Genomic DNA, 23,505 nt, shown 5'->3' on the forward strand with positions numbered 1-23,505 from the left:
GGGAGGGGCAGGACCCAGGCATCAGCATTTTTTTTAACAGACTTTATTTTTCACAGCAAAATAGAGAGAAGGTTTATATACCCATACACCATGTACCCATCTTCCCCCAGCCCCCCGCACATCAGAGTCTCCCCATTATCATCATCCCCACGGGAGCGGCATGTTTGTTACAGTCGATGAGCCGGCACTGACACGTCATCACTCAGCGTCCATCATTTGCGTTAGGGCCAGTCTTGGTGGTGAGCATTCTGTGGGTTTGGACAAATGTGTAATGACATGTATGCACCATTACAGCACCATACAGAGTATTTTCAGTCGTTTCAGTGGCCTTGGTGGTTTTGAATGCTCTCTAGGTGATCCCCATGTTGAAAGCCAAGGTTGAGAGCCAATGTGCTGTATTGTAGTTCTGGAACTTACTTATTATAAGTTCTGAGTGCCTCTTGTCCGACTCGCATGTGAAAACTACCTTAATCTCCTTTATGCACTGGGGTTCCCCTGAGAGTCTGTTTGAATAAAGGATCCTATGAGAGCTGGATAATGAACGCAATGAGAAAAAACACTAGGCTTTGGAGTCAGAAGATTCTAGATTCAACTGTTTGCTCCACATTTGCTGGCTAAGTGACTAGGGCAAGTTCCTTAGCCTGTCTGAGCGTCTAGCCAATGGATAATGCCCAACAGTGTTGTTGAAAAATAATAAATGTACCATCGTTCAGTGATGCTTAACCCACAGTAAGCACTCAACACGTGGTCGTTTTCCATTGCTCCGTTTCGTTTTGCCCCATTTTGGAGGCAAGGAACACCCTTCTTGGCCATCAGCCACAGGCATATTCTTCCCAATCTCTTGTTCTGTTATTGCCCTGATATTTTCTATTGGCCTTTTCTGGTTTGGAGTAAGTTTTGGTTCCGATATCTTCTGGCAGACGGTAGGCCTCCTGATAAGATTTGAGAGCTTGGGAAGGTCGGTAAGGGCCAGTGGTCTTTTGCTTGAATAGAATTTCCATACGTCACTTCAGCCCCTGGAAAGTAGGAAGCATGTGCGCGGTCATCTGCGGTGGATCAGATAAGAACGCCCCTGGAGCTTTCAATGTGTTCTTCGTGCCGAGCATTTTAGTCCACGGTAACCTGTCAGAACTAAAAAGATCTGATTTCTGACTGAATGTTTCGCATTTTCATCTGCTTGCTGTGAACTGAGAAATGTTTGGACTCGATACAGAAGACGCAGTTCAGGCTGGCTACACCGGTGGCATGTGGTGACTGCTTGACTTTGGCCTTGAGGGGATGTCCTGGCCGTGTCAAGTCTGCATCTGTGCACCCAGGGCCACTGCACTTGTCCCCACAAGACCGTCCGTCCAGTCAGGGCAGAGGCTGAGACCCAGCATGCTTTGCAGGAATGAATGGTTGATTGAGAAAAGGAAAGCGGGAGCAGAAAGGAACGAGGCACAGCACACACACAGAGGAGGGCAAAGAAGGCAGGCCAGGGCCCCACGGAGTCAATGACTGGCCTGATTCAGGGCCTGTTGAATCTCGCTCATTTGAGAAACAGAAAGATCTTTGTTGGTGCAAAAAAGGTTGAGGATAGAGATGTGGCCAGCTGGTCGTCGACGGTCATGAGTGGAAGGGGTTAACTCGGAGAGGAATTTGGTGATCCTGTGGGTTTGGAAAAGTACGTGGACTTTTGTGAACGTTTCAAAAGATGAGTCTCCCTTGGGAGTCCCTCCTCCAAATAGGAAGATGGCTCTCAGAGGAAACCTACCTAAGCCTCCCCTGGGATACTGTCAGCGTTCAAACTTGACCTTGAGTAACCTCTGCAAACGCTGTTTGTTGTGGGGCATTGTGGTTAAGCCCTTTGTGGTGAAGCAAGTGTAATTTTTCTGGCTTAGCTTATCTGAGTTTAGTTTGGTATCTTTTATGCTTCTCTCATTCATTCATTCATTCATTCATTCATTTTTTCCAACTTTCAAACAGTGTTTGTTGAACATATGAGAAAAGGCCGGCATTTGTGAGGCAATGAGAATATAATGGTGGACAGGGTGGGACACAGTCCCTGCGCCGTCCTGGCTGCCGACAGCCGGTCATTTCCCAGAGTGAGGATGACTTGACAGGGGAAGGGCAGGATGGGAGGGAACACAGGGCGAGGGGAAGTTTGAGGCCAACGCCAGGAGGAAGTCACTTCTAGACTGAGGCCTGAAGCGTAACTTCAGACAAAGCGTGTAGAGGAGTGTGTTCCCGACAAATGAAAAGGTTACTTGATTAGGGTTTCGGGCTCCCTGAATAGAGCGTAGCTTTGTAGCCTCCCCTTACTCTGAGCCATCCAGCTGAGGGAGGCCCGAAAGAGCCCCGGTTCGTGGAAGCAGGGCGCTCAATCCAGCTGCAGGGCGGCCCTGTCCTAGGAGGGCTGTGAGGTCCCCAGGCTGACACCTGCATTGTCCCCACTGACACACATCAGCTGTGGGCTCTGCTTTATCCCGCCTGGTTTTCTTAGGCGTCACCGTTGACACTGTGAGGGGATCACGTGCTGATGGTTTCCCCGGAGTGTTCTGGAATTAGAGAAGTAAGTCTCCCTCGCCATTTTACGGATACCTTCCTTTCTCTCTTTAAAATGGAAGTTGTTATGAAAAATAAAATACAGAGGGTGCCCCCCCCCAAATGTATATACATTTTAAGAAAGGGAAAAAAACTGTTCAAATTGTAATACTCGGTATATACCAATAACCAAAGATGGATACAAGTCATGTGTGTATATATTTTTGGCACCCCCGGTGTATATGAGAGAAAGAGGCAGCCAAGAGAGAGAGAGAGAGAGTGTGTGTGTGTGTGTGTGTGTGTGTGTGTGTGTGTACGTGTATGTGTACAGTTTACAGAGGAAACATTAAAATGAGCCCCAATGCCCTCACTACTAACCTAGGAAATTAAGCGTTACCCACCCTCCAGCCTGTTCCGGTCATAACCACTGGTCTGAATTTTGTGTTCAGTGCTCTCTTCTGTTCGGCTTTCTTCGTATGATATAAAAAGGTCATATTCATGCTTGTGTCAGTAGATACGACAATATCAGACGATCACTGTCCCAGCAGCCAACGAGGTAGGCCGGAAAGCTGTTTAAATAAACTGTTTGACTGTACTCTTTGAAGCAGGAGCACATACTACCAACATCAAAGCGCTTCAAAAAAACTTTCAAAACAAAAGACTTCTTTCAATTTCGAGGAGAACCTTAACAGGGTTTGTTAAAACGATGAGGCTTTTCCAAACCGGGGGATTACAAATGGACCTAGTAGTCCCACGACAAAGAATTACTTCATCTGGTAACAGTTTTGAATGCCCCGTCCAAGCTGTGAAAGTGTTGATTCGCTCGTAATAACGCTAGTCCAGTGTATTTCAAATGATTTTATGGCAAGAGAGTTTGATTTCCCTTGGAGTCAGGTCATCTTGTCAAGTTAGTGGGGAGGCATTTTTTTTTATATTACTTCAATAATTCAAAGTATTGAAATAGATCGTGTCAGGAACTAGCCTCCTAGGCAAACCATTCTTGAATTTGGTTTTTTTTTTTCTTTGTGGTTGCGATGAATGTTGTTTTGTATTCTCCATCTGCTCTGCTTGTGCCTAAACTGTTTTTGCTTCTCCATCCAAAAACAGAAGAATAGCAACCTTTGGGTGTCATATTTGACCCCTATAGGAATGACCCCTGGGGGAGTTAATGCCATAGGCTCTTCGATGACTTGTCAAATAATTGTTCAGACTCCTTTCACTTGAATTGGTCTACAAGGAAGGGGTGTTTTTGTTTGTTTTCTCGCCCTTTGAACTCCAGAGTAACTTAGCAAGATCCTTTACCCGGGAAGAAAGTTAGCTGAGATCCTGTTACCATTTTGAGGTTTATATGTAAGTTAATATGTAACTCAGAATCCAGAGTTGGCAGGATGTAAAAATATTTGTACATCACTTAATCTTTTTATTTCGTTTCGTTGCTGTTTTTATTCCTGAGGCAATTGATTTTTCCAGGATTCAACAGGAGACGTTACCCCCATCTGTGAGTTACTTTTCACCGCGAGTTTTACCACTATACCCTAACTATAAATCTTAGTCCTAGAAGAAACCTATTTAATGTCTTACTCGGGCTGGATTCCGGTGGGCAGTGAGGAGGCCCCGTAGATGAGAACAAATCTTCTCTGCATCTCAGTGTCCTTTGCAGTTGCATCTTTAGCCATTTTAACGAGCTCCTAAACACTCTCTTTTATGACTCTGAAGAGGAGCCGTCTGAATTCCACAGTGATTTTACTATGTACTTCATGATCCTCCTCCTAGTCACTTAAAAAAAAAAAAAAAAGCCCAGACAAAGCAAACCATTCCCAATTGTTTCAGAGAACAGTGAACTCATGTCTTGCTTGAGCTGCATGGAACGTAGTCTGAGAGGGAAACCTGTGTGGAGTTGGTCTTGTTTCCCACACAGGAGAGACCTACCGGTGCCATTCACGCTCAGCGCAGTTGGTCAGAAAGCGCTGCCCTGGGCTCGGTGCAAGCACTTTGGGGTTCTGTCACGTGCATGGTGACCACGGGCAGTTTTAAGCAAGGGCGTGCCCTGACCACCTGGCTCTCAGCGTTCCACACGGTGGGCTCCCATCTCTCATGCTTCATGATTGCCCAAGACACCTCCAGCCTCTGTACTTGGGGGTGCTCATCACAGGCAGAGGAGACAGGGCACCCGGCTGGCTGCTGTAGCACATGCGAGGGGAAGCTAGGAGAGGGGGTCTGCGAGGCGGCCGGAAGTCAGTCATGCCACTTTCTGGGCCTGTGTGGACTTGGACCTGATCCTGGCTGGTGTAGGGGACCCTAGAGAGTTTTGAGCAGAGGAGTGGTAAGATCTGACTTGCATTTTGACCAGATCTCTGGCCTCCCCGTGGATTGGCTGCAGGTAAGTGGCTGAAGGTGGAGGCAGAGACACCAGCTTAGGGAACCACTGAAATAACCTAAGTCAAAGATGGCGGTGGCTTGGATCAAGACGGTGGCGTAATTAAATTAAGCCTATCTTAAACAGATTGTCTAAAAGCCATTTAGGGATTTGGTGAGTCTTTTTGGTCAGAATTCCCTGGCTGTCAACTTGGACCCTTGGCCCGCTTCCATCTTTATATCACATCTCCGCGGGACAGCCTTGCAAGTAGGCGGTGTGGCAGCCCTGGTTTGAGAAGCCGTGTTTACTGGCTGTAAAGACCCTGCCTTTCCTTGCTCGTCACTGTGGAGAAAACTGGTCGAAATCACAGAGTAAATGAGGGTTTCAAACCAGAGCTGCTTCCTGAAATAAACTGGTCACGGCGTCCAGTCTGTGCTCTGTCCTTCACTTTTGAACTCAAGTTCCCCTAGGGCTGCTTTCTTGCCTTCCCACAATGGCAAGGGATGCCTTTTGTTGGCTTCTTGTGTAAAAGAAGGGCTTGTTTTGAGGCTTGGACCACAAATAATAATCCATTGTTCCCTATAATAATAATCCACCCTCTTCAGCAGACAAAAAATCTGCTTGATGTAGTGTGGCTATCAGTTTATTTAAAAGAATAGCCAAAAGTGCCCATTGTGTCCTGAGAATAAACATTTGGAAGATGGTTGGCAGGGCTGGGGGAGTTCTCTTGTTCCCCTTGGCCTGGACTCAGAGTGAAGACCTCGGGAAGAAAAAAATTCTGAATGTGACTCTCAGTCCCGGGTGACAATACCCCTCCTTATTCTGCTCGTCTCTTACATTCTAAGAATAATTGGAACACTGTAGATAGGGATTCTCTTGAAACTATCGCTTTAAAAAATATCTTATTTTGAAGATGGGTGTTTTTAATCTTGTCTGTATTAGTTCTCATTGTTTCCAGTCTTAGGCCAAGTAAGTTTTTTGTTGTTTTTTTCCTAACGTTCGTTTAGTCCATGAAAATATCTCTTTTTGAGCAAAGATGATTTAATATCAGCAGCAATGCTTAATATTTCCTGCGGTTGCCTCTGATTATAGATCTTGAAAAAAAGAGTTATTTTTGTATTCCAAAGTGATAGACATTTTAACTACTATTTCCTGGGCTTAAGCTAACTGAAAAAACTCAGTGGGTAAATGAAAACGTGACCCCGTGTGGCTATTTCCTGAGTACACATGTATCTAGCAAACTGAAATCTAATGGTGGGTAAGAGTCCACTAATGAAAGTAAGATACACGATTTTTTTTTCTGCCTTAAATCCTTTGTAGGAAAAGGTTCAGTTAAATAATAAACATGGCTTTAAAATGAAGTGATATCTAGAATAGTTTTAATTGCTTTAAATATGAAAAAGTTCAATGTCCTTTCAACTGAAATGTAACAGGTGAACATGAGAACTATTTAAAGAAGTAAAAACATGGCCGCCACATTATTAAAAACAGACCGCCAGAGAAGCAACCAAGATGTCCCTCAGTAAGTGAATGAATAAGCTGTAGTACTAGTAAAAATATCTTCTTACAAAAAGACAAAACGAAACAAAACAAATCCCAGACCATCAGCAGCATATCCTGTTTGCCGGAAGTACCTGGCTATAGAATATTCTGCTGGGAACGTAGAGTACACGATGGCAGTGGCTCAGTGTATGTATCTAGCAATCTTCTTGTATCTTTTGGCATCTCCGCTGAATGTGCACCGTGGTATCCGTGCTCACGCTTTCCTGTTCCTCTCTCTCCAGTGACCAGTGGCGCAGCGGCCCTGGAGGTATATACACCCAAGGAAATCTTCGTGGCAAACGGGACCCAAGGGAAGCTGACATGCAAGTTCAAGTCTACCAACACCACCGGCACATTGACCACTGTCTCCTGGAGTTTCCAGCCAGAGGGGGCCGACACCACCGTGTCGGTAAGAGTGCTTGACAGCTCCCGGCGGGTTCTACCCCACAGGCTTCTCTCCTGATGTCGTGTGATTAGCGAACTGTTCTTCTGATGACTCACTTCCACAACCGAGGGAGTTTGGCGTCTAGCACAGACTTCAAGGCCCCTGTCTTACGTCAGACTCTCCAGGAAAAAATAAGTTCGGCACCTCCGAAGTGCCGTTCTTTCCTTGTCCCTGCGTGTCACTCTTGCCTTGCCATCCCCCCAGCTCCTCCACCATCACATCCCAGTGAAATTGACCTTTTCCACAGAGCAGCCCCTGACTGACCTTGCGGACTCTGATCACGCTTTATCCTGCCTCTTTTCAGCCTCCGTCTGCCCCATTTTATGCGTATTTCTTTTAAGTGTTTGTTCTCTCTCTTTCCCTCTCTCCTTTCTGATTTAATTACAAGTTTCTGGATTTATCTTATAGTCCATCTGATTCAACAATATTCAGTGGGTCTGTAGGGTCTTCAGAAATGTGTAAAGCAATGTCTGCTCTCTCTTGGGGAACAATTAGGGGTAAGAATGGCACGTCAGTGACATCACTGTGAGTGGCAGAACAGAAATGCAGGGCCAGAGGGTTGAAAGGTAGGTTAGTCAGTAAGGAGATGAGTGCTGGTTGTACAGTGGGTGCTTATTAAATGTGGACTCTTGTCTGTAAAATGGAGATAATAGAATGTCTCACAGAGGAGTGTTATGAGTGTGAGCACCTGGCAGGCGAGTCTCACCTTGCAGGGCAGTTATGGGCATCGAACGTCATTTTTCATGGGTGTTTCATGTTTCTGCACATCTTGCCAGCAGACACTGGTTGCCTTTCTTGTACAGTCACCAGCCTTGGAAGACAGGGATGGTGTGTCCTTGGGAATAGCAGACAGGTTTGCTTACTGTCCAGTATAGGAGAGATAAGTCTCCCTTTGGGGCAAAGGTCAGATGGGCTTACTGCCCGTTATAAAAGATTTGGGTTCCCTAAGCTTGGGGCTCTGCTGTGTCACAAAGCCTCTGTGTGCGTAGCATCCATCTGAGCACCCTCCAGGCCATCCCTGGGGGACTTGGGGGTGGGGGGGGGTAAGGGCCACAGATAAAAACATGCTGCTTGCTGTGTCAGAAGTAATCAGGTCCTTTGTCTCCAAGTCTTCGTCATGGGAATGAAGACTTCACGGGAATCCTGTGTCTTCTGCCAGCCTCCGTGAACCCATGGCAAGGAGGGTAACATCTCAGAGCCTTCAGAATTCTTAACAAGAATTCAGTTATGTTCAGCTCAGGGGACATGTTTAATAGATGTCCTGCTGTTGTTATTTTTCAGTGGTCATTTGGGCTTGTGGAGGATGGATTAGAGGAGCTTGAGGCCAGTGAAGAGGCCATAGTCCGAGATGATAAGGGCATCAAATCAGGATTATCAGTGGGAATTAAATAGAGAAGAGAGAAATTTAGGTGGTAGGACTGATAGGATTGGGAGATTAACTGGGTAGGAAGGAAGAGAGGAATCAAGGACTCCTCCAAATCTATGGTTTGGGAGATTGGGTGGAGCCATCAGCCAAGGTGAGATATACAGGTAGAAGATGAAGTTCATGGGAGAACTCCTTCCAAGGTTGGAGGGCAGGGGCAGCGGGGTGGTGAGGTGAGTAGGCAGTTGGGAGAGGAGTCTAGAGCTCAGGGGAACCCTATGGGTAGAGAGAAGAGTTTGGGAGTTAAGAAAATATAGATGGCCAGTAAATCTATACGAGTGGATGCGATTGTGCAGGGGGTTTTGGTGTGCTCAGGGTGCGCTGAAAATGCCCTCTTTGAAATGCCAGCGGCACTCTCCTACTGATTTTTATTCCTAGCCCCACTGTCACCCCAGCCATGAATAAGAACCAAGTCATCAAACCTCCAGCTGAGCTGCTTGGATTGAAGCCAAGATTAGGACACCCCCCTACGAGGCCTTACCTCACTTCCCAGGTCCTGGGTTTGGCAAAGTTACTGTGAGAAATGAGTCCCTTTGCTAAAAGCCGGTCTGAGAGGAGAGTGAAAGGGGAAAAGGAAAGGGCCTGAAGGCTGAACCGTCAAAGGCAGGCGAGACCATTTTGGGTTGTCTGGGCTGTGCTCCTTTGTTCCGTGGGAAACTAATTAAGTAAGAGGGAGAAGCCCATCGGATTAACTGATCTGTGATACTTGGGCTCCTTTCTGTGTCTTAATGGTAAGCTTTGTGAATTAAGACTGAACCTTTGCACTCACCGGCCCCATCGTGGTGCCCTGGCAAGAGTGCTGTCTCGGCAGATGGTCCTGACTTTGACACTGCATCACCACCTGTTACCATGGTGACCTTGGGCAAGGGGCTTCTTTCAGTCTCCGTTCCCTCATTTATCAAAATAGGGGTGGTAACTGCTACATCACTGGGTATCGAGAGGATTAGAGATGACACAGGAGTTTATTTCTTCAACTGAAACAGGATTGAGCCCCATGATTTTTAAGCCCCAGCCAGGCTTAGATTCCACGCGAGATCTGTAATATGATGCGTTTCTTCCTGCATGAAGTCTTTTTAAAAGAACTGTTCACAGCATGCCCGTTGTGGAGCTTAGAACTCCTGCCTTTGAGAATAGCTCATGTATTCTTTCTTTTCTAATTGCAGTTTTTCCACTACTCCCAAGGGCAAGTGTATCCCGGGAATTACCCACCATTTAAGGACAGAATCAGCTGGGCCGGAGACCTCGACAAGAAAGACGCATCCATCAACATAGAAAATATGCAGTTTATACACAATGGCACCTACATCTGTGACGTCAAAAACCCTCCGGACATCGTCGCGCAGCCGGGACACATTCGGCTCTATGTTGTAGAGAAAGGTGCTTCCTGAGTATTTCGGCAGTAATGACGTAGTCCCCTTGATCTTGTGTTTAGTTGGAGAACAAAAGGGACATTTCTGGGTGTGTTCGAAAGGAGTATTTTTGCCATACAGCTGTGCCCTCCACTTCCGTGGGGCCGGGGACTGCCGCCCCTGCTAACCCGTCTCTCCATTTATACACCTGCTGTCGGAAGCCTATGGATCCGACTTCGGCAATGTTCGTTTTTCGGTGTGAATTAGCAAGTCACGTTCACTATGGTTGGATGGGCTGAGCAGTGGGAAGGAAGATGAATACTGTTTTGATATTTTCTAGGACAAAGTTTTAACATTTGCAAAAACAGTACAGCTGTTTCTTCCCCTTTTTGAGAATAAGCAGGAAATGCAGGTTCTGGTGTCTGGCTCTGCTTTGTGGGAGAGAGTGGTTCAGGGTCACATCACACCCCTAATGTTCCTTTGATTTTAGCACCTGGAGAGGAATGGGGTGTGTAGAGACGCTTAGCCGCGTAGTTCCTTCTTTCTCAGCTAATGTTTGTATGCCTTTACTCAGATGCTAGGATTTCATCATTTGGATGATAACGGAGCAGGGGTGATAACTGCTAAGGGAAGCCACTTGCTTAGTAATGGAATACAATCCTGTTTCTTCTCTGTTGCAATGAACCATAACACTGTTTTGTTCTTTCTCTCTAGAGATTGTGCCCGTGTTTCCGGTTTGGGTGGTGGTGGGGATAGTGACTGCTGTGGTCGTAGGTGTCATCCTGCTCATCAGCACAGTTCTGGCTGTCCTCTACAGAAGGAGAAACTCTAAACGGGATTACACCGGGTACGAAACGCTGCCTTTGGGGGGACGGCCGGAGGGAAGGAATCAAGGGTTATAAAAACGTTGGTATTTTTTTATGGAAAAAGAATGGTGAAGAATCAGCTTTCGTGCCAGAATTGGGCAGTCTCCTTAGGAGGCGTCCTGACACGGACGAGCAGAGCTCAGTGGCCCGCTAGGAAACGTGGGACATGACACTAACCCCTGTTTTACAGTTTCTTTCCCAGGTTTGGGGCTGTGAGCTGTTCAGCAGTCTGAGCTCAGTGTTTCAGTAGCATCCACTCTGCCATGGGCATGGTTAAGCCACAGACATCACTTACCCAATTTAAGGGTTTCATTTTCAGCGCTTGGCAATAATCTCATCAGGTTCTTGCTTTCAGTTAGGCAAATATAAAACTAGTCAAGAAGTGCCGTGCTGATAAATGACCCCCACCCCCACCCAAGGCAATGACACAGGGCTTCTTCTTTTTATAGTTTTGTTGGCAGTCGTGTGGCTTTGATCATTCTTCAATGCATGGCTGGGCTCACTTAACCTGGGATAATGAGGGTTGAGCACCAACATATACCAGCAGGAAAGAAAAGTAGAGTCTCTTTTTGTTTACGGCTTCTCCAAGAGAACACACTTGAGCACAGGGTGTGTGTCTAATTGAAACACCTTCTCTCTTCCCCGCTCCAGCTGGAAAGCTAACCCACATAAGCTAAGTAGGACGCGCGGTAAGACACAGTGAAGGCGGGGTTCCAGCTACCCTTAACCATCCCGAGGGCACTGTGCTCTGAGGCTTGCATGCCCTGGACTCCCAGGCTGGTGGACGGTGGGAACCTCTCTCTCTCTATCTCTCTCTGGGCTCTGCGGCTCTAGTTTTTTAGGAAGAGTGCTGTGTTTTAACAAGTGTGAGTGTCAAACTCCAATCCCACTGGCTTGGAATGCCTGTTCTGCTGACCTAATCTAGCCCCTTGCATGGTGAGTGTGTTTTGATCAACTGTCGCCGGAGTGCTGGGTTTTCAACATGAGACTAATCCAGGGTGCGGGCGTGCCAGCCTCGGTGGCTCTTGCTTTTGGGTTAATAGAAGGGCAGAGAAGTGTGCTTTAGAATGCTGCATGGCCTGGTGAACGCTGCTGTTCTTCTTACTCTGGTTTTTTTTCCCCTCCCCCGCCTTTTCTACCTTGGTGTCCTGGGATCAGGTCCTGCTAATCTTCCACTTCTTAAGAAAAGCTGACATAGATGACACCCTGGGACTCTAACCGGGCTGGGTCTCCTCTACCACCCCCACTAGACACATGGTAACTAATCCCATTCCCCGTTGCTGTTAATAGTCACCTGTACATACTCAGCTCACGTCCCCTGTTGGCACTAACCGACTAGCTCTGAGCTAACACAACCGCTATTATGGTCTGTCCACAAATATGTCACGTGTCTGTATTAGAAATGTGTTGTCATAGTGTCCCAACAAAATGGGGTGATCAGGTTACATAGAAGTTTATGATCATCTGAGTATATATGTTCATTGCGTAAAATGCCTTCGTGTGTGCGCGTGTGCGTGTGCGTGTGTGTGCGCGCGTGTGCGTGCGTGTGTGTGTGTGTGTGTGTGTGTGTGTGTGGTTTTTATTCCATATGTGAATTGTATTATTAATGATTGAGACCCCTTTGTGTTAGAATATCTGTCAAACCATTTTGGTTTGGGGCAGATAAGCCCCATTTCAGAGAAAGCACAGTTAGCAGAATGCGTTATATGCTTTGGGCTTAGTAATGACACTTTAAATGTGATCCTCCCCAAACTCTTAAGATTTAAAAAAATATATACATCATAAAGGACATAAGCTCTATTGATGACACACCCCTAAGGTGTTACATCCTGGCATTCACTTTCCCCAATTTATTTATGAGCCCAGGCTTGTTAAAGACCCCTGTGCCCCCTGTAAAAGCTCAGCCTGTGTGACATGGCACTCTGGTCTCTGGGTTTGGAGATGGTATTTATTGGTGGAAACTCAATATGGGGAACTAGGGATTGGATAGAATGAGGCGTCAAGACTATGACCCGGGTTGCATCTGTAATTTTTGAAATCCATTCCAAAGATACATTTGATGAGCACAAAAGTGAATTACCATCCAAAAGGTAGAGCTCGCCCCCTTAAACCTTCACCCCAAAGGAGGTGGGGGCAAAAGACAAAGCCCCAAAGGGTAAATCCTAGCCGAACCCCACCCAGCAGACATCGTTACTGTAAATGGGGAAAGGCGTTTCCACCACACCAGTGTCTGCACCTCCCCCAGCAGTGGCTTCATTGACTTGGAAAGATAAGGGTCAGGGATAGCGTGTTGTTTCAAGATATGTGATTGTTTTGACATCCATTGTTTTGTTGTGTTTTGTTTTTTATACATCTGCTGCTTTAGCTTGTCATCACTTGCATTTCTATGTTTTTGTTTCCATTTATTTAAAAAAAAATTGTTTCTTTACATTTGTTCTCCAAATTGCCAACTTATCAGCTGCAGCACATCAGAGAGTGTGTCACCGGTTAAGCAGGCTCCACGGAAGTCCCCCTCCGACACAGAGGGTCTAGTAAAGAGCCTGCCTTCTGCATCTCACCAGGTAACAGCTGACTGCGCTGCAGCTGGGGGCTGCGTCACTTCCCAGGGCACCCGAAGGAATCCTGAGCCATGACAGAGAAAGAGAGCGAGAGGCAGACAGACAGATGGAAACAGACAGACAGAGAGAGGGAGAGGGAATTAAAGAGCTCTTTCAGGAAGACCACACGCAAATATGTGGAGAGGAGTCTGACCTGAGGAACGTTTTCCACCAAACCACCGCTAACAGACTGTTGACTCATAACGTGGCTGCTTTGGCCCACGTGGAATTAGGAGGTGGCTTTGTCAGGTGTATAAGATTCTTCTTTAATCGCGCAGGGAGATAAATCCAGTGAACTGGGTTCCGCCTTGATGTGCTTTATGAGACGAGGCATTAGCAGGGAAAACTTGATTGGGGTGTTGATAATAAAACGAAATCATGTTGTGTGGCTTCTCTAGCAGCGTTTTGCTGAATGATTAGCAGACTGGAGGAACAAGCAGAGGTTTTGGTTCCTACTTTTTGTAGAAAGCACCGAAGGCAAATAACTTTTATTTGGAACTAGCATCATGGTTGATGTTGGTTTTGGCGATGCTGTCATAACTCTCGTTGTGGCATGGCAGAAACTCCGTAGCTCAATGCCATTCTTTTCTTCTGGGGTGGAACGCGTTCTAAGGAATTTGGCCAGTCATAGCTTTGTCCCAAGAAGGTGCTTTGTGGGGGCAGATGGATTTAAGAGGAAGAAAAGAAAAGAACAACAGTGTTTTGTGGAAGAAGTACCCATAGTCGCATTCCAGTTTTTATGTGTGGTGAGGAAACTGGCCCTGTGAGGACGGATTACTAAAAGCATGTAGCCAGGTAGTAACAGCACTGGGGCTAGGACTCGGGTTTCCGGATAGCACATTGTCTGGCACAGCATCAGGCTCACCCCTTATTCCTTTTCTGTCTGTCTGTCTGTCTCTCTCTGTGTTGGTTTCTCTGATTAAATAGTGTACCCTCAGATACCTCAGGTCACTCATTTGGACTGTGAGTGGGAATAGGGTCGTGGCCAAAAACACGAGCGTTGCAGATAGATGTCGCATCGACAGAAGCCGTGGGAGCTTTTTCTTTTGCCCTTGAAGTGCTGTGGGCGTTGCTCATCTGTTGAAAACAAACTAGAAAGATATAAAAGATGGTTGTCGGACATTGGAAATTAGGTTGTGTGTGTAGCACTGTGACCCCTTAGAGACAGGAAACAAACCAGGGGAACCCTGTGATGGCCCCAGTTACTGCTTTGAGGCACTTTCCAGACTGCAGTGCTGGGAGGGGAAACAGACACAGCTCAGTGGTCTCACTGAGGTGAGGAGGCAGAAGGCAGAGAATGGGGAGGCCAAGGCCACTAGGGTTTATGAGGCAGAGAACCAGAGAAGAAACTGCACACAGACAGAAAGAACCACCTGAGAAGCAGGAGTTTGCACCGTGCCTGGAGCTCACACAGTTGGTGTTCCTAAAAGCCGCCGTGGAGAGACCTCTTAATATCCAGGGTATGGGCTGGGGTCCTCAGAATGATCATGCCTTAGGAATGGGGCTAAGTTAGCACCAGGATGTGGAAACTATGGACCCACCCGAACAAAGCTTTCAACGAAAGGAAGCCTTTAAAGACTAAAACTGATCTAAAAGTATTTTAACTGCATGCCAGAACAAAAATCCAACACGCTTTACAAGAATACAACAAAAATCCAGCCCCCAAACAATGTAAAATCCACAATCTCGAGCATCAGTTGAAAATTACTGTGCATAAAAAGAAGCAGGAAAATAAAACACGTAATGAGGAGAAAAATCAATCAGTAGAAACAAACCTGGACGTGACAGAGATGATGGGATTCAAGGACAAGGACTTTAAAACAAGTATTCTAAATCTTATACACAAATGGAAGGATATACAGGAAAGCTTGACATCATGAGGAGAGAACTAGAAATATCAAAAAGGCCAAAATGGAATTTCTAGAAATGGAAAAACAAATTGAATGGCATAAACAACAGATTAGATTCTACAGAAGAAATGATCAGTAAACTTGAAGACACGGCAATAGAAACTATCCAAAATGAAGAGAAAGGCTGGGGAAGTGAACGGACCTGCAGGAGTAAGCCAGTGGACAGTGTCCAGCAACCTGACTGGAGTCTGAGAAGGAATGGAAAGAGGGGAGTGAGAAAAGAAATTTAAAGAACTAACCGCCAAACACTTTTCCATTCTTTTAGCCATTTCTTCTGGTATTGATCTTCATATTTCTAAATAGTTTTATTATATTGCCACTTCTAGATTTTTCAGTTTTAGATATTATTTATTGACTCCATATTAGGGAAATGAGAATTTCTTTTCTCCCCCCAGTCCTTCTTCCCAACACACGGATACATATACATATACGCAGACATGCCTCTTTCCAGTATGGTTAGCTCACTGTACTCGGGTAGTTATTTTTCAACCTTGTGTGACCCTGTTTTGTTTTGTTTTTAACCATTGTACCACACACATTTGCTTTCTTGTACAGTTTTCTTGTTTTTGTGGCACCAATGTTTGCCTTGTTTTTTATTTGCTTGGTGTTCTGAGTACGTATTTGTATACCATTTCAAAACTCGCCACTTAAAACCTCTGAACACTCAGACATGTTATGTCTTCTGTTGGTTCCGTACCTGTTAGCATCTTCTGGCTCTGTCGTGCTTTAGGCTGCTGGGTAGCAATCATCTTGGGCGTGCCCTCCCAAGGAATTTTCTTTCCCCCTCTTCTTTTAGACCTCAAGTTCTCACCTTTTTAGTTCACTCCCATATCGTAGTGGAACGTGTCTTCCATGACTTCTCGAGAATGGATGCACCGGAGATAAAAATTTTGAGGCTTTGTATGATAGGCAGAATAATGACCTCCAGAGGGGTCCACATCCTGGTCCCTGGGACCCGTGAGATACGTTACCTTACCTGTGGAAAGGGTCTTTGTAGCTGTGTTCAGGATGCCGAGATGGGGATATTTTCCTGGCTTATCCACGTGGGCCCAGTGAAATCATAGGGTCCTTGTAAGAGGGGGGCAGAAGGGCCAGAATCAGAGAGACATTTAAAGATGCTATGCGCTGGCTTTGAAGGTGATGGAGGCAGAGATCACGAGCCAAGGAATGCAGGCGGCTTCCGTAGCTGGAAAGGCAAGGGAAAGGGTGCAGTTTCTCCCTGGAGCCCCCAGAAGGAACGCAGCCCTGCTGACTGACTTTAGTCCAGGGAGACCCATTTCAGACCTCTGACCTCCAACACTGTAAGAGAATACATTTGTTTTGAGCCTGTCTAAAATTGTTTTTATTCTCCTCCCCCAAGCTTGATTGATAATCTGGGTGGGTAGGATTCCAGGTTGGAAATCATTTTTCTTCAGCATTTTTAGGCATTGCTGACTTTTCTAGCTTCCAGCGCTAAGTAGATACTGATTCCTGCGCCTTTGTGTGGGACCGGTTTTGTTCCCCTTTCTTAGAATGGTTTTTATTCCTTGTGTTCTGAAATTTCATAAAATTGTGGGTCTTGTTTTTATTCATTGTGCTGGCTACTCAGTGGGTTCTTTCAATCTGAAAACTATGTCCTTCAGTTTTAGGGTATTTTCTTCCATTATTCTTTGGACATTTTCCTCCTATCATTTTCTGTTCACTGTCTTGGAAATTCCCATTAGGAATTGGACCATCTCATGCATCAATCCTTTAGTTGTCTTTTTTTTTTCTTTTTTTTTTTTTCTGTTTTGCAGGTTTTGTTCTGCTTTCTAGAAAATTTTTGCAACTTTTTCTTCCAACTTTTATTGAGTATTTAATTTCTGCTGTCTTTTTTTTTTTTTAAGACCTGTTTCTTATTTTCAGATTATGATATACTAGCCTTGTTTTCATGGATGCATTGCCGTATCTTTGAGCATATCACTTTTTCTCCTGTTTTGTATTTTCTTTTTTAATGTTTTCTTCTGTTACTTGATTTTACTGTTTCTTTTCAATTCCCTTTTTTTCTCTTATAATTTCTGTCTTTCTGTCTTAGAAGCTTCCCTCAAATGACCATCGCCCCTCGCTTGTCCTTTTACATTTAAGGCACTCAAATGTGATTGGAAACTCTTTGTGTAGAGAGGTTACTGGGTAGTGGGTTTCACTGCCTGTATAAAGTGCCGGCTGGTTTTCACTGGGGCATCTCTAAATGTCAGTTGCTGAGGGTCTTGTCTCTTGGGTTGGTTGATTTCTCCAGAAAGAAATCCTTTGGTTTCCTGCTTGGAAGTCGAGCAGAAGAGAGAGGAGGGTTCACTGTTCAGTAAGTGGGACTTTTCAGGGCTGACACCTTACCCTGCTGGCTCTGAGTCAGAAACTGGCTCATCTCTCCTCAGAGTAAACCCCCAGGGTCCCGCCCAGGCCTGACTGTGTGGCATTTTCTGGACATTGGTGAGAAGTAATTCAATCATTATGTCAATTTTATTGTCCTTTTTCAGCTTTTGAATATAACACCAGATTAGCGTGGAGATGTAGAAAGTTACATAACTTAATTTCAGGGTCTGTCCTATTCCTGGAAGTAACTGTAACCAGGGGTCAGTTAACACACTGTGGACGGGTGACACAGATTTGCATCTATACATTTAAGTGTCCCGTCCTCAATGTGTTAACTTACTAGAGAACACTTTGTTTTCATTCTGTCCTTAGTACAGTCGACCCTTGAAGAACTAGGGGGTTAGGGGCGCTGACACTGTGCAGTCGAAAATCCAGGTATAACTTTTGACTCCCCTGGGAACTTAATTCCTAATAGCCTACTGTATATTATTGTGTATATTTTATGGTAGTAAATAATACAATAGACTACTGTCTGCACATATTTTTATGCATTCATGACAGAGCTAACTTTTTATTTTTTTCTATATTTCTAGGCTGCACAGTTCATCTGTGAGTTTTTACAAATTGTCACACATCTCCAAAAAGTTTTCCAATATATTTATTGACTAAAATCCTCATATAAGTGGACCCATGCAGTTCAAACCTGTGTTGTTCAAGGGTCAACTGTAGTAGAAAATGTTTTGTTTTGTTTTTTAACTTCTTTTCCTTTTAGATTTCTGTTTAACTTGCAGCTTTCTGAAATGAACACAGAGGGCCTCTGTTTGATCCAATACTAACGTTGTGACCTGTTCTGTTCTGTGACAGACACAAGAGCATCACAGACAGACAAACACTGAGTGTGGCTACCTGGTCTTTTGATCAGTTACCTGTATTTTAAGGTGTATTAGTATAGAAAGACGTTCATGATAATCACGGCTAGTGTACATTCAGTGCTACCTGTCACACACTGCTTTAGTAACTGCTGTTTTGGAGACAAAGAGGCTAATGCTTAGCGGGTTACAACTAGGCCTGAGGCCACAGGGCTGGTGCCCCCCAGCACCACCATGCTCCGGAGACTATCTCATGAATGCAGACTGGAGGGGCCAGCATTCAGATGGGTGCAGCCTGGGGGTTATTTTTATCATGCCATCCTGAGACATCCATGGGAAAGCCCTTACGGCTGGACTCGTCCCCTCTGCAGAAGCTGAGGTGCCTGAATGCCACAGGACCCTGCCTCACACACTCAAGGATGCAGGCTGTGGGGCTCCTGGGTGGGATACGCATGTGTGTTTTAAACCACGTGCTTTTGCCTACTGCATTTACGATTCCAAAGTTGAAAAGTAAGCACCATATTAGACTTCTCAAGGAGACTGGCCCTGGGTTGGGAGAAGAGTTGGCTTTGGGCAGTCTGGCACGTCTCTTCTAAAACTGGGGCTATGTTGTGTTTCTTGTTGCTGTTGACAGTTTTAGAGTCTCTGGGTTGGAAGGGACTGTGAGGCCGTGTTGTACAAGCACCTGTCTGAAGTTTGCACCCCGAGCTCTGCTCAGAGGACTCGCCCTGCCCCCAGACAGACACTCGTCCCTTGGCTGTCGTGGCTGTGACCTTGACAGCTCTCTTCCTTATCTCTTCTACCTTAGTCCACCTGGGGTTTCTCTTTATATAGCTGGAGATCATGTTCTTTTGGGTTTTTTTTTTATTTTAAAACAGGGAAAACAGTTACCTGATCTTGGAAATCCAAGAAGCAATATTTTTATTAGTTATGATAGGATCAGACTAAAAGAATTCTAAGTAAGTATGTGGAAGAATATTTTAAATCTTTCTAGGTACCTGTGTGTGAAGTGACCAGTTCAAATTGATTGTGTCTTTGGGTGCCACCAAATATGTTGGTTTCTTATAGTGGGTCTCAGGTGGGTCGACGTCCCACCTTAGTCCTTAAGACTGTGACCCCAATCACAAGGGTTGAGGAATTCTGTGACAGGTATCAAGATAAGGATACTTCCTGAGAAGGAATATTGTATTGTTATAGAAGTTCCCAAACAGATACAAACGTAGACAGAATAACGTCACAAATCTCCACGTACCGACCTTAACAATCACCAGCATATACCAGTCTTGTTTTAAAGTCAGTTCTGGACATACTCCTAAGAAGTCTTGCTGAAGGCATTCTAAACGGAACTCTTGGCCCCAGAATCCGAATGCTCTCACTTTAATTAATGCCTCTACCCCTGCACCTGAAGCGACCCTCAGTTGTTCCAAACCACTAATTCGATTTCTTTTCTCCAGGGCCCAGTCATATATGCGCAATTAGACCACTCTGGAGGACACCACAGCGACAAGATTAACAAGTCCGAGTCTGTGGTGTATGCAGACATCCGGAAAAACTAAGAGAAGACCTGGAGCCTATGCCCTATGCCAGGCAATAAACAAATTCAAACTGGACTCTCGTGCAGAAGCGGAGCCCATAACCACGCATGGCCTTGGAGACCTGGGCACAGTGTTTATTCCTAGAGGAGAGAGATGTGTATAAAGGATGTGTATAAATATTCTATTTAATCTTTGGATGTGAGAAGCCAGTGTTGCATGATGAAAAGGCGGTATGATTCTACATATATATGAATTGTCTTGCTGTTTGGTACTTGTGTTCAGCGTCACTTACAGTTGGGAAAATTCAGCACCATTCCTATCCCCATCGTTTAGACATGGTTTGCCTTAATTGCGACGGTAGCAGATCTTTTAGTGTTCCTGCAGACATGGCCTTTCTCTCTAAGGGCTTAACCAGTCTTAGCGTTTAGCATTTAGCAGGAAGGTGGAGGAGATTCTACAATGGGAACATAGCCACCCTGTCAGCACCGCCTGTTTGGCTGCAGCTTTCAGAAAACATCCATTAGCTCTGCCACGTGGAGACCACGTGAGAAGCTTTTGTTGATGCTTTTCTCTCTAAAACACAGGGCGGTGTTTTGCTTCGTATGTGGTGCAGACTGACTTCAACGCTGCACCCTTTATCATATCAGCTTGTGGGTTCATCCTAGCAAGGTTAGTGCAGGTTACAGGCCAGAGGTCACTTCTTTCTAGGTACTTCTAGGTCAATACCATAATTGAAGTAGAAAACTCAGGCCTTGCTTGAGACTGTACCATTTGGCGAGGAAAAGGTGTCCGTGATATTCTTTGCCGAAATCCTTCTCCGTGCAGCCAAAGGAGAGGGCTCCATTTCCTGCCAAGTGGGCAGAAGCGGGGTCACTCGGCAGCCAGCCTGCAGCATCCCAGAGCTCTGGAGAACCCCGTTCTCTGAAGCTTCAGCTGTGCTGCCCGCGGGAGGCGGCCTCGGTCGTGGCTTCATGGAGCCTCAAGGACCTCTGAGCTGCAAGACCGCCCAGTTGTGTAACTCAGCGAGTAGGGCCAGTACTTCTACTTTGGGAGTCTCTTCTCTGTTCCTGTTTGGGTTTGGGGTGCTTGCTTCTTTTCCATGTCCCCCGCCCCCACCCCACCCCTGCATTGACGGAATTGACTCACAACGAGATGGTGGAAGATCTAGACAATTTGGGTATCCTGCCGGTAATGCATTTTCTCCTATTGACTCCCCACCACCCCATCTCAGACCTATGATGAAGATCGTTAAACACTTGTGTTTGTTATGCCTCCATTTCCTGGGTTATTTTGTTTGAAAAGAATTTTTTTTCATTTAAAATGATCTGGAAGCCCAGTCACTGACTCGATGGCCGCAGAACAGGTGTGGGTGAGCGGGAGTGACAGGCAGTGTCAGTCTGTCTCCCCTTCAGTTTGAGGTCCACTGTGAGCAGCTTCCGTGTCATCTTTGGTGGGGGGCTTTGAAGGCTGAGTTCTAAGAGAATTCATAAGGGAATAAAGCAGGATTTGATTTAAAGGTGTCATGAGGTGATAAAATAGAGGAAGGGCATGTGCGCTTCAACACTTGGCTCCCCCAGACGACGTGTGGTCTTTTATTTTCTGAGGCACTGTTGGTTGTTCCTCCCATAATGCTCTGGCGGCCACTCCACTGACATGAATGCAGACAGGGCATGGGTTTTGTAACCACACACGCCGACCATTTCCAGAAGCTGGGGCGTGTGGGGTCTGCGTTCTGTGTGGCCCGGAGGAACTGGGCCAGCTCTGGGCCCCTCACTGTCTGGGGCCCTTGGGCCCCACGTAGGCGAGGGACGCAGAGCCCCAGCCCCGCATACAGACTTGCCCACAGAGTGGCCCACTTTGCCTCCTAAAACCTTCCTGCGTGCGTTTTCAAAACGACAGGAGCCCTTAGAAGACCTCCTGTGGGTGCTGGGGAGGGCAGGGCAGGCTGTTGGGCTGTCACCCTTCTCTAAACTGAAGCCAAGGCAGCAAGCAGCGCTCTTGGGGAGCTTTTGCCACGGAGATTGCACGGCTGGCGGAGGCCGTTTTTAAGGTAGAAAGGACACATGTCGAACGAGCAGGTGTGTTCCGTCATATGTGTCGTGGTTCCTTCCAGGCATGTTTTTTACAGAGAAAAGGGGGCATTCTCCTTTCTCAACAGCTGCTGTGAATAAACTACATTCCCAGTGCCTTCTGTTAGCAAGAGCCCTAATTTCTTCTTTCGTTGCAAGGACTGAGAGCTGCCACCCAGAGCACCGCCAGCACTCCCTCTGATGACACCTATGGCCTTTGTCCCCTCGGCTCCCCCATGCCACCTCCCCACACAACCAGACCCAGACCCTCTGACTCTGTCAGCACGCTGCTTTCTGCAGGAACCTCCTCCCCGCCCCTCCCCGACCTCCCACCCGTCCAGGGCTGTCACCAGCCTCCCTCCTGGGTCTGGGACAGGCTGTGAGGGAAGCCACTCGCACTCGCACTCAGCCGGGGCTTCCTCACCCCTCGCCACCGCCGGTGGGTCTTTGGCCCTTTCTCCTTTGGCCCCGTGTCCCTGTCCCTGGAAGCTTCTCGATGGAAGAGCTGCCCTTTCCATGCCTTAGCGACAGAAGGAGGCCTTTAAATTACACGCGGTTTCTGTGAGGCGGCACCTGCAAGGGGTTACTTAAGAGATCAAATTCCAAACTATCTGCAGCTTTTCAATGGCCATGTATCCAGCTAGGGGAAAACCATCAGGTTCATTAGTTTTCGTTTCCTTTTTCAATTGTACTTTTGTTAAGTGTTTTAATACATCTTTTTCAATTACTGACTTGTGTGGTGTGCTCATTTTCAATCAAGTAGAAAAGAGTTAATAGCCTTTTTTTCCTTCATCCCACTGCAGCCCGGCAGCCTCCTGGTTCCCAGAAGCACAAAGCATGTGCCCACCTCAGGCTATGCCGGCCCCTCTGCCTAGAACACACATTCTGCACATATTTGTCCCTCACATCCTTTACATCTCTGCCCAAATGTCACCTCAGAGAGGCCTTGGCGATACGTACAAGGGCAACCTCAGCCCCGCCCAGCTCTCCCTGCACCCTCAGTCCTGCTCCGTTTTCGTCCTGGCTCACTGTCCACGGCGCAGGTCTGTTTTCCCTGCTAGAACATAAGCACCGAGAGGCCTGGACTTTGCTCATTGTTCACTGCCCTGTCCCTTGTGTGTAGAATAGTACCTGGCACTTGGCAGGTGCTCGGTAAATGTGGCCCGGGCGGATGGACTTATCCATTCAACTGATCTGTACTGAGAAGTGTCCTGTGCCAGGCACTGCTAAGCTTAAGAAAACAAAATGAACAAGACACACGGAGCATGCCGCAAGGTGGGGGTGACAGAAGGTGACGTAGCAGTAGTAACTGACAGCGACTGAATGCTTGTGTGCCGGGTGGGCACTTGCACTTCGTACTCTGCACACACTGTGAGTTAACACTCGTTCTGATCTCAACCCCATTGTCAGAAAGACAGCGTCAGGCTTTGGGCATGTGACTCGCCCAAGGTCACTCAGCGAATGTCCAGAGAGGCCAGGCTGGCACCAGCGCTGTTGGACCCAAGGCCTTGTTCTTATCATCAGCAAAGAGACCTAAGTGCTTCCTCAAACAAAGGTGCTGTGTGCCTGAAATGCACTTTCTCCCTGGGCCTCAGGAGCCAGGTAGGGTGAGGTGAGGGAGGTGGCTGTGCAGGGGGCAGAGACACAGACGCCCGGGGGGCCCCTGAAGCTCAGGTTGGAAGACACTAAGGTG

The 23,505-nt window shown here is 46.5% G+C and overlaps 1 protein-coding gene across 1 annotated transcript; it reads left to right on the top strand.

Annotated features, from left to right (window-relative positions):
- The first annotated feature begins 4,969 nt into the window (after positions 1-4,969).
- MPZL1 (myelin protein zero like 1) lies at positions 4,970-22,540 on the top strand. Its single transcript, XM_019646931.1, has 6 exons — positions 4,970-4,998; positions 6,419-6,830; positions 9,453-9,666; positions 10,353-10,485; positions 12,963-13,065; positions 19,663-22,540. The coding sequence occupies exons 1-6, from the start codon at positions 4,970-4,972 to the stop codon at positions 19,762-19,764; spliced, it is 993 nt and encodes a 330-aa protein (XP_019502476.1). The 3' UTR covers positions 19,765-22,540.
- The last annotated feature ends 965 nt before the right edge of the window (positions 22,541-23,505 follow it).

This window comes from Hipposideros armiger, unplaced genomic scaffold (assembly GCF_001890085.2).
Source record: "Hipposideros armiger isolate ML-2016 unplaced genomic scaffold, ASM189008v1 scaffold_6, whole genome shotgun sequence".
NCBI lineage: Eukaryota > Metazoa > Chordata > Mammalia > Chiroptera > Hipposideridae > Hipposideros > Hipposideros armiger.

What these genes read in the sequence shown, in the direction of transcription:
- MPZL1 (XM_019646931.1), top strand. Translation starts at nt 4,970, where the DNA reads ATGGCGGTGGCTTGGATCAAGACGGTGGC. An exon ending in GCTTGGATCAAGACGGTGGC is followed by an intron (nt 4,999 to 6,418) that starts GTAATTAAATTA and finishes TGAATGAATAAG; the next exon opens with CTGTAGTACTAGTAAAAATA. An exon ending in TGCCTTCTGCATCTCACCAG is followed by an intron (nt 13,066 to 19,662) that starts GTAACAGCTGAC and finishes TCTTTTCTCCAG; the next exon opens with GGCCCAGTCATATATGCGCA.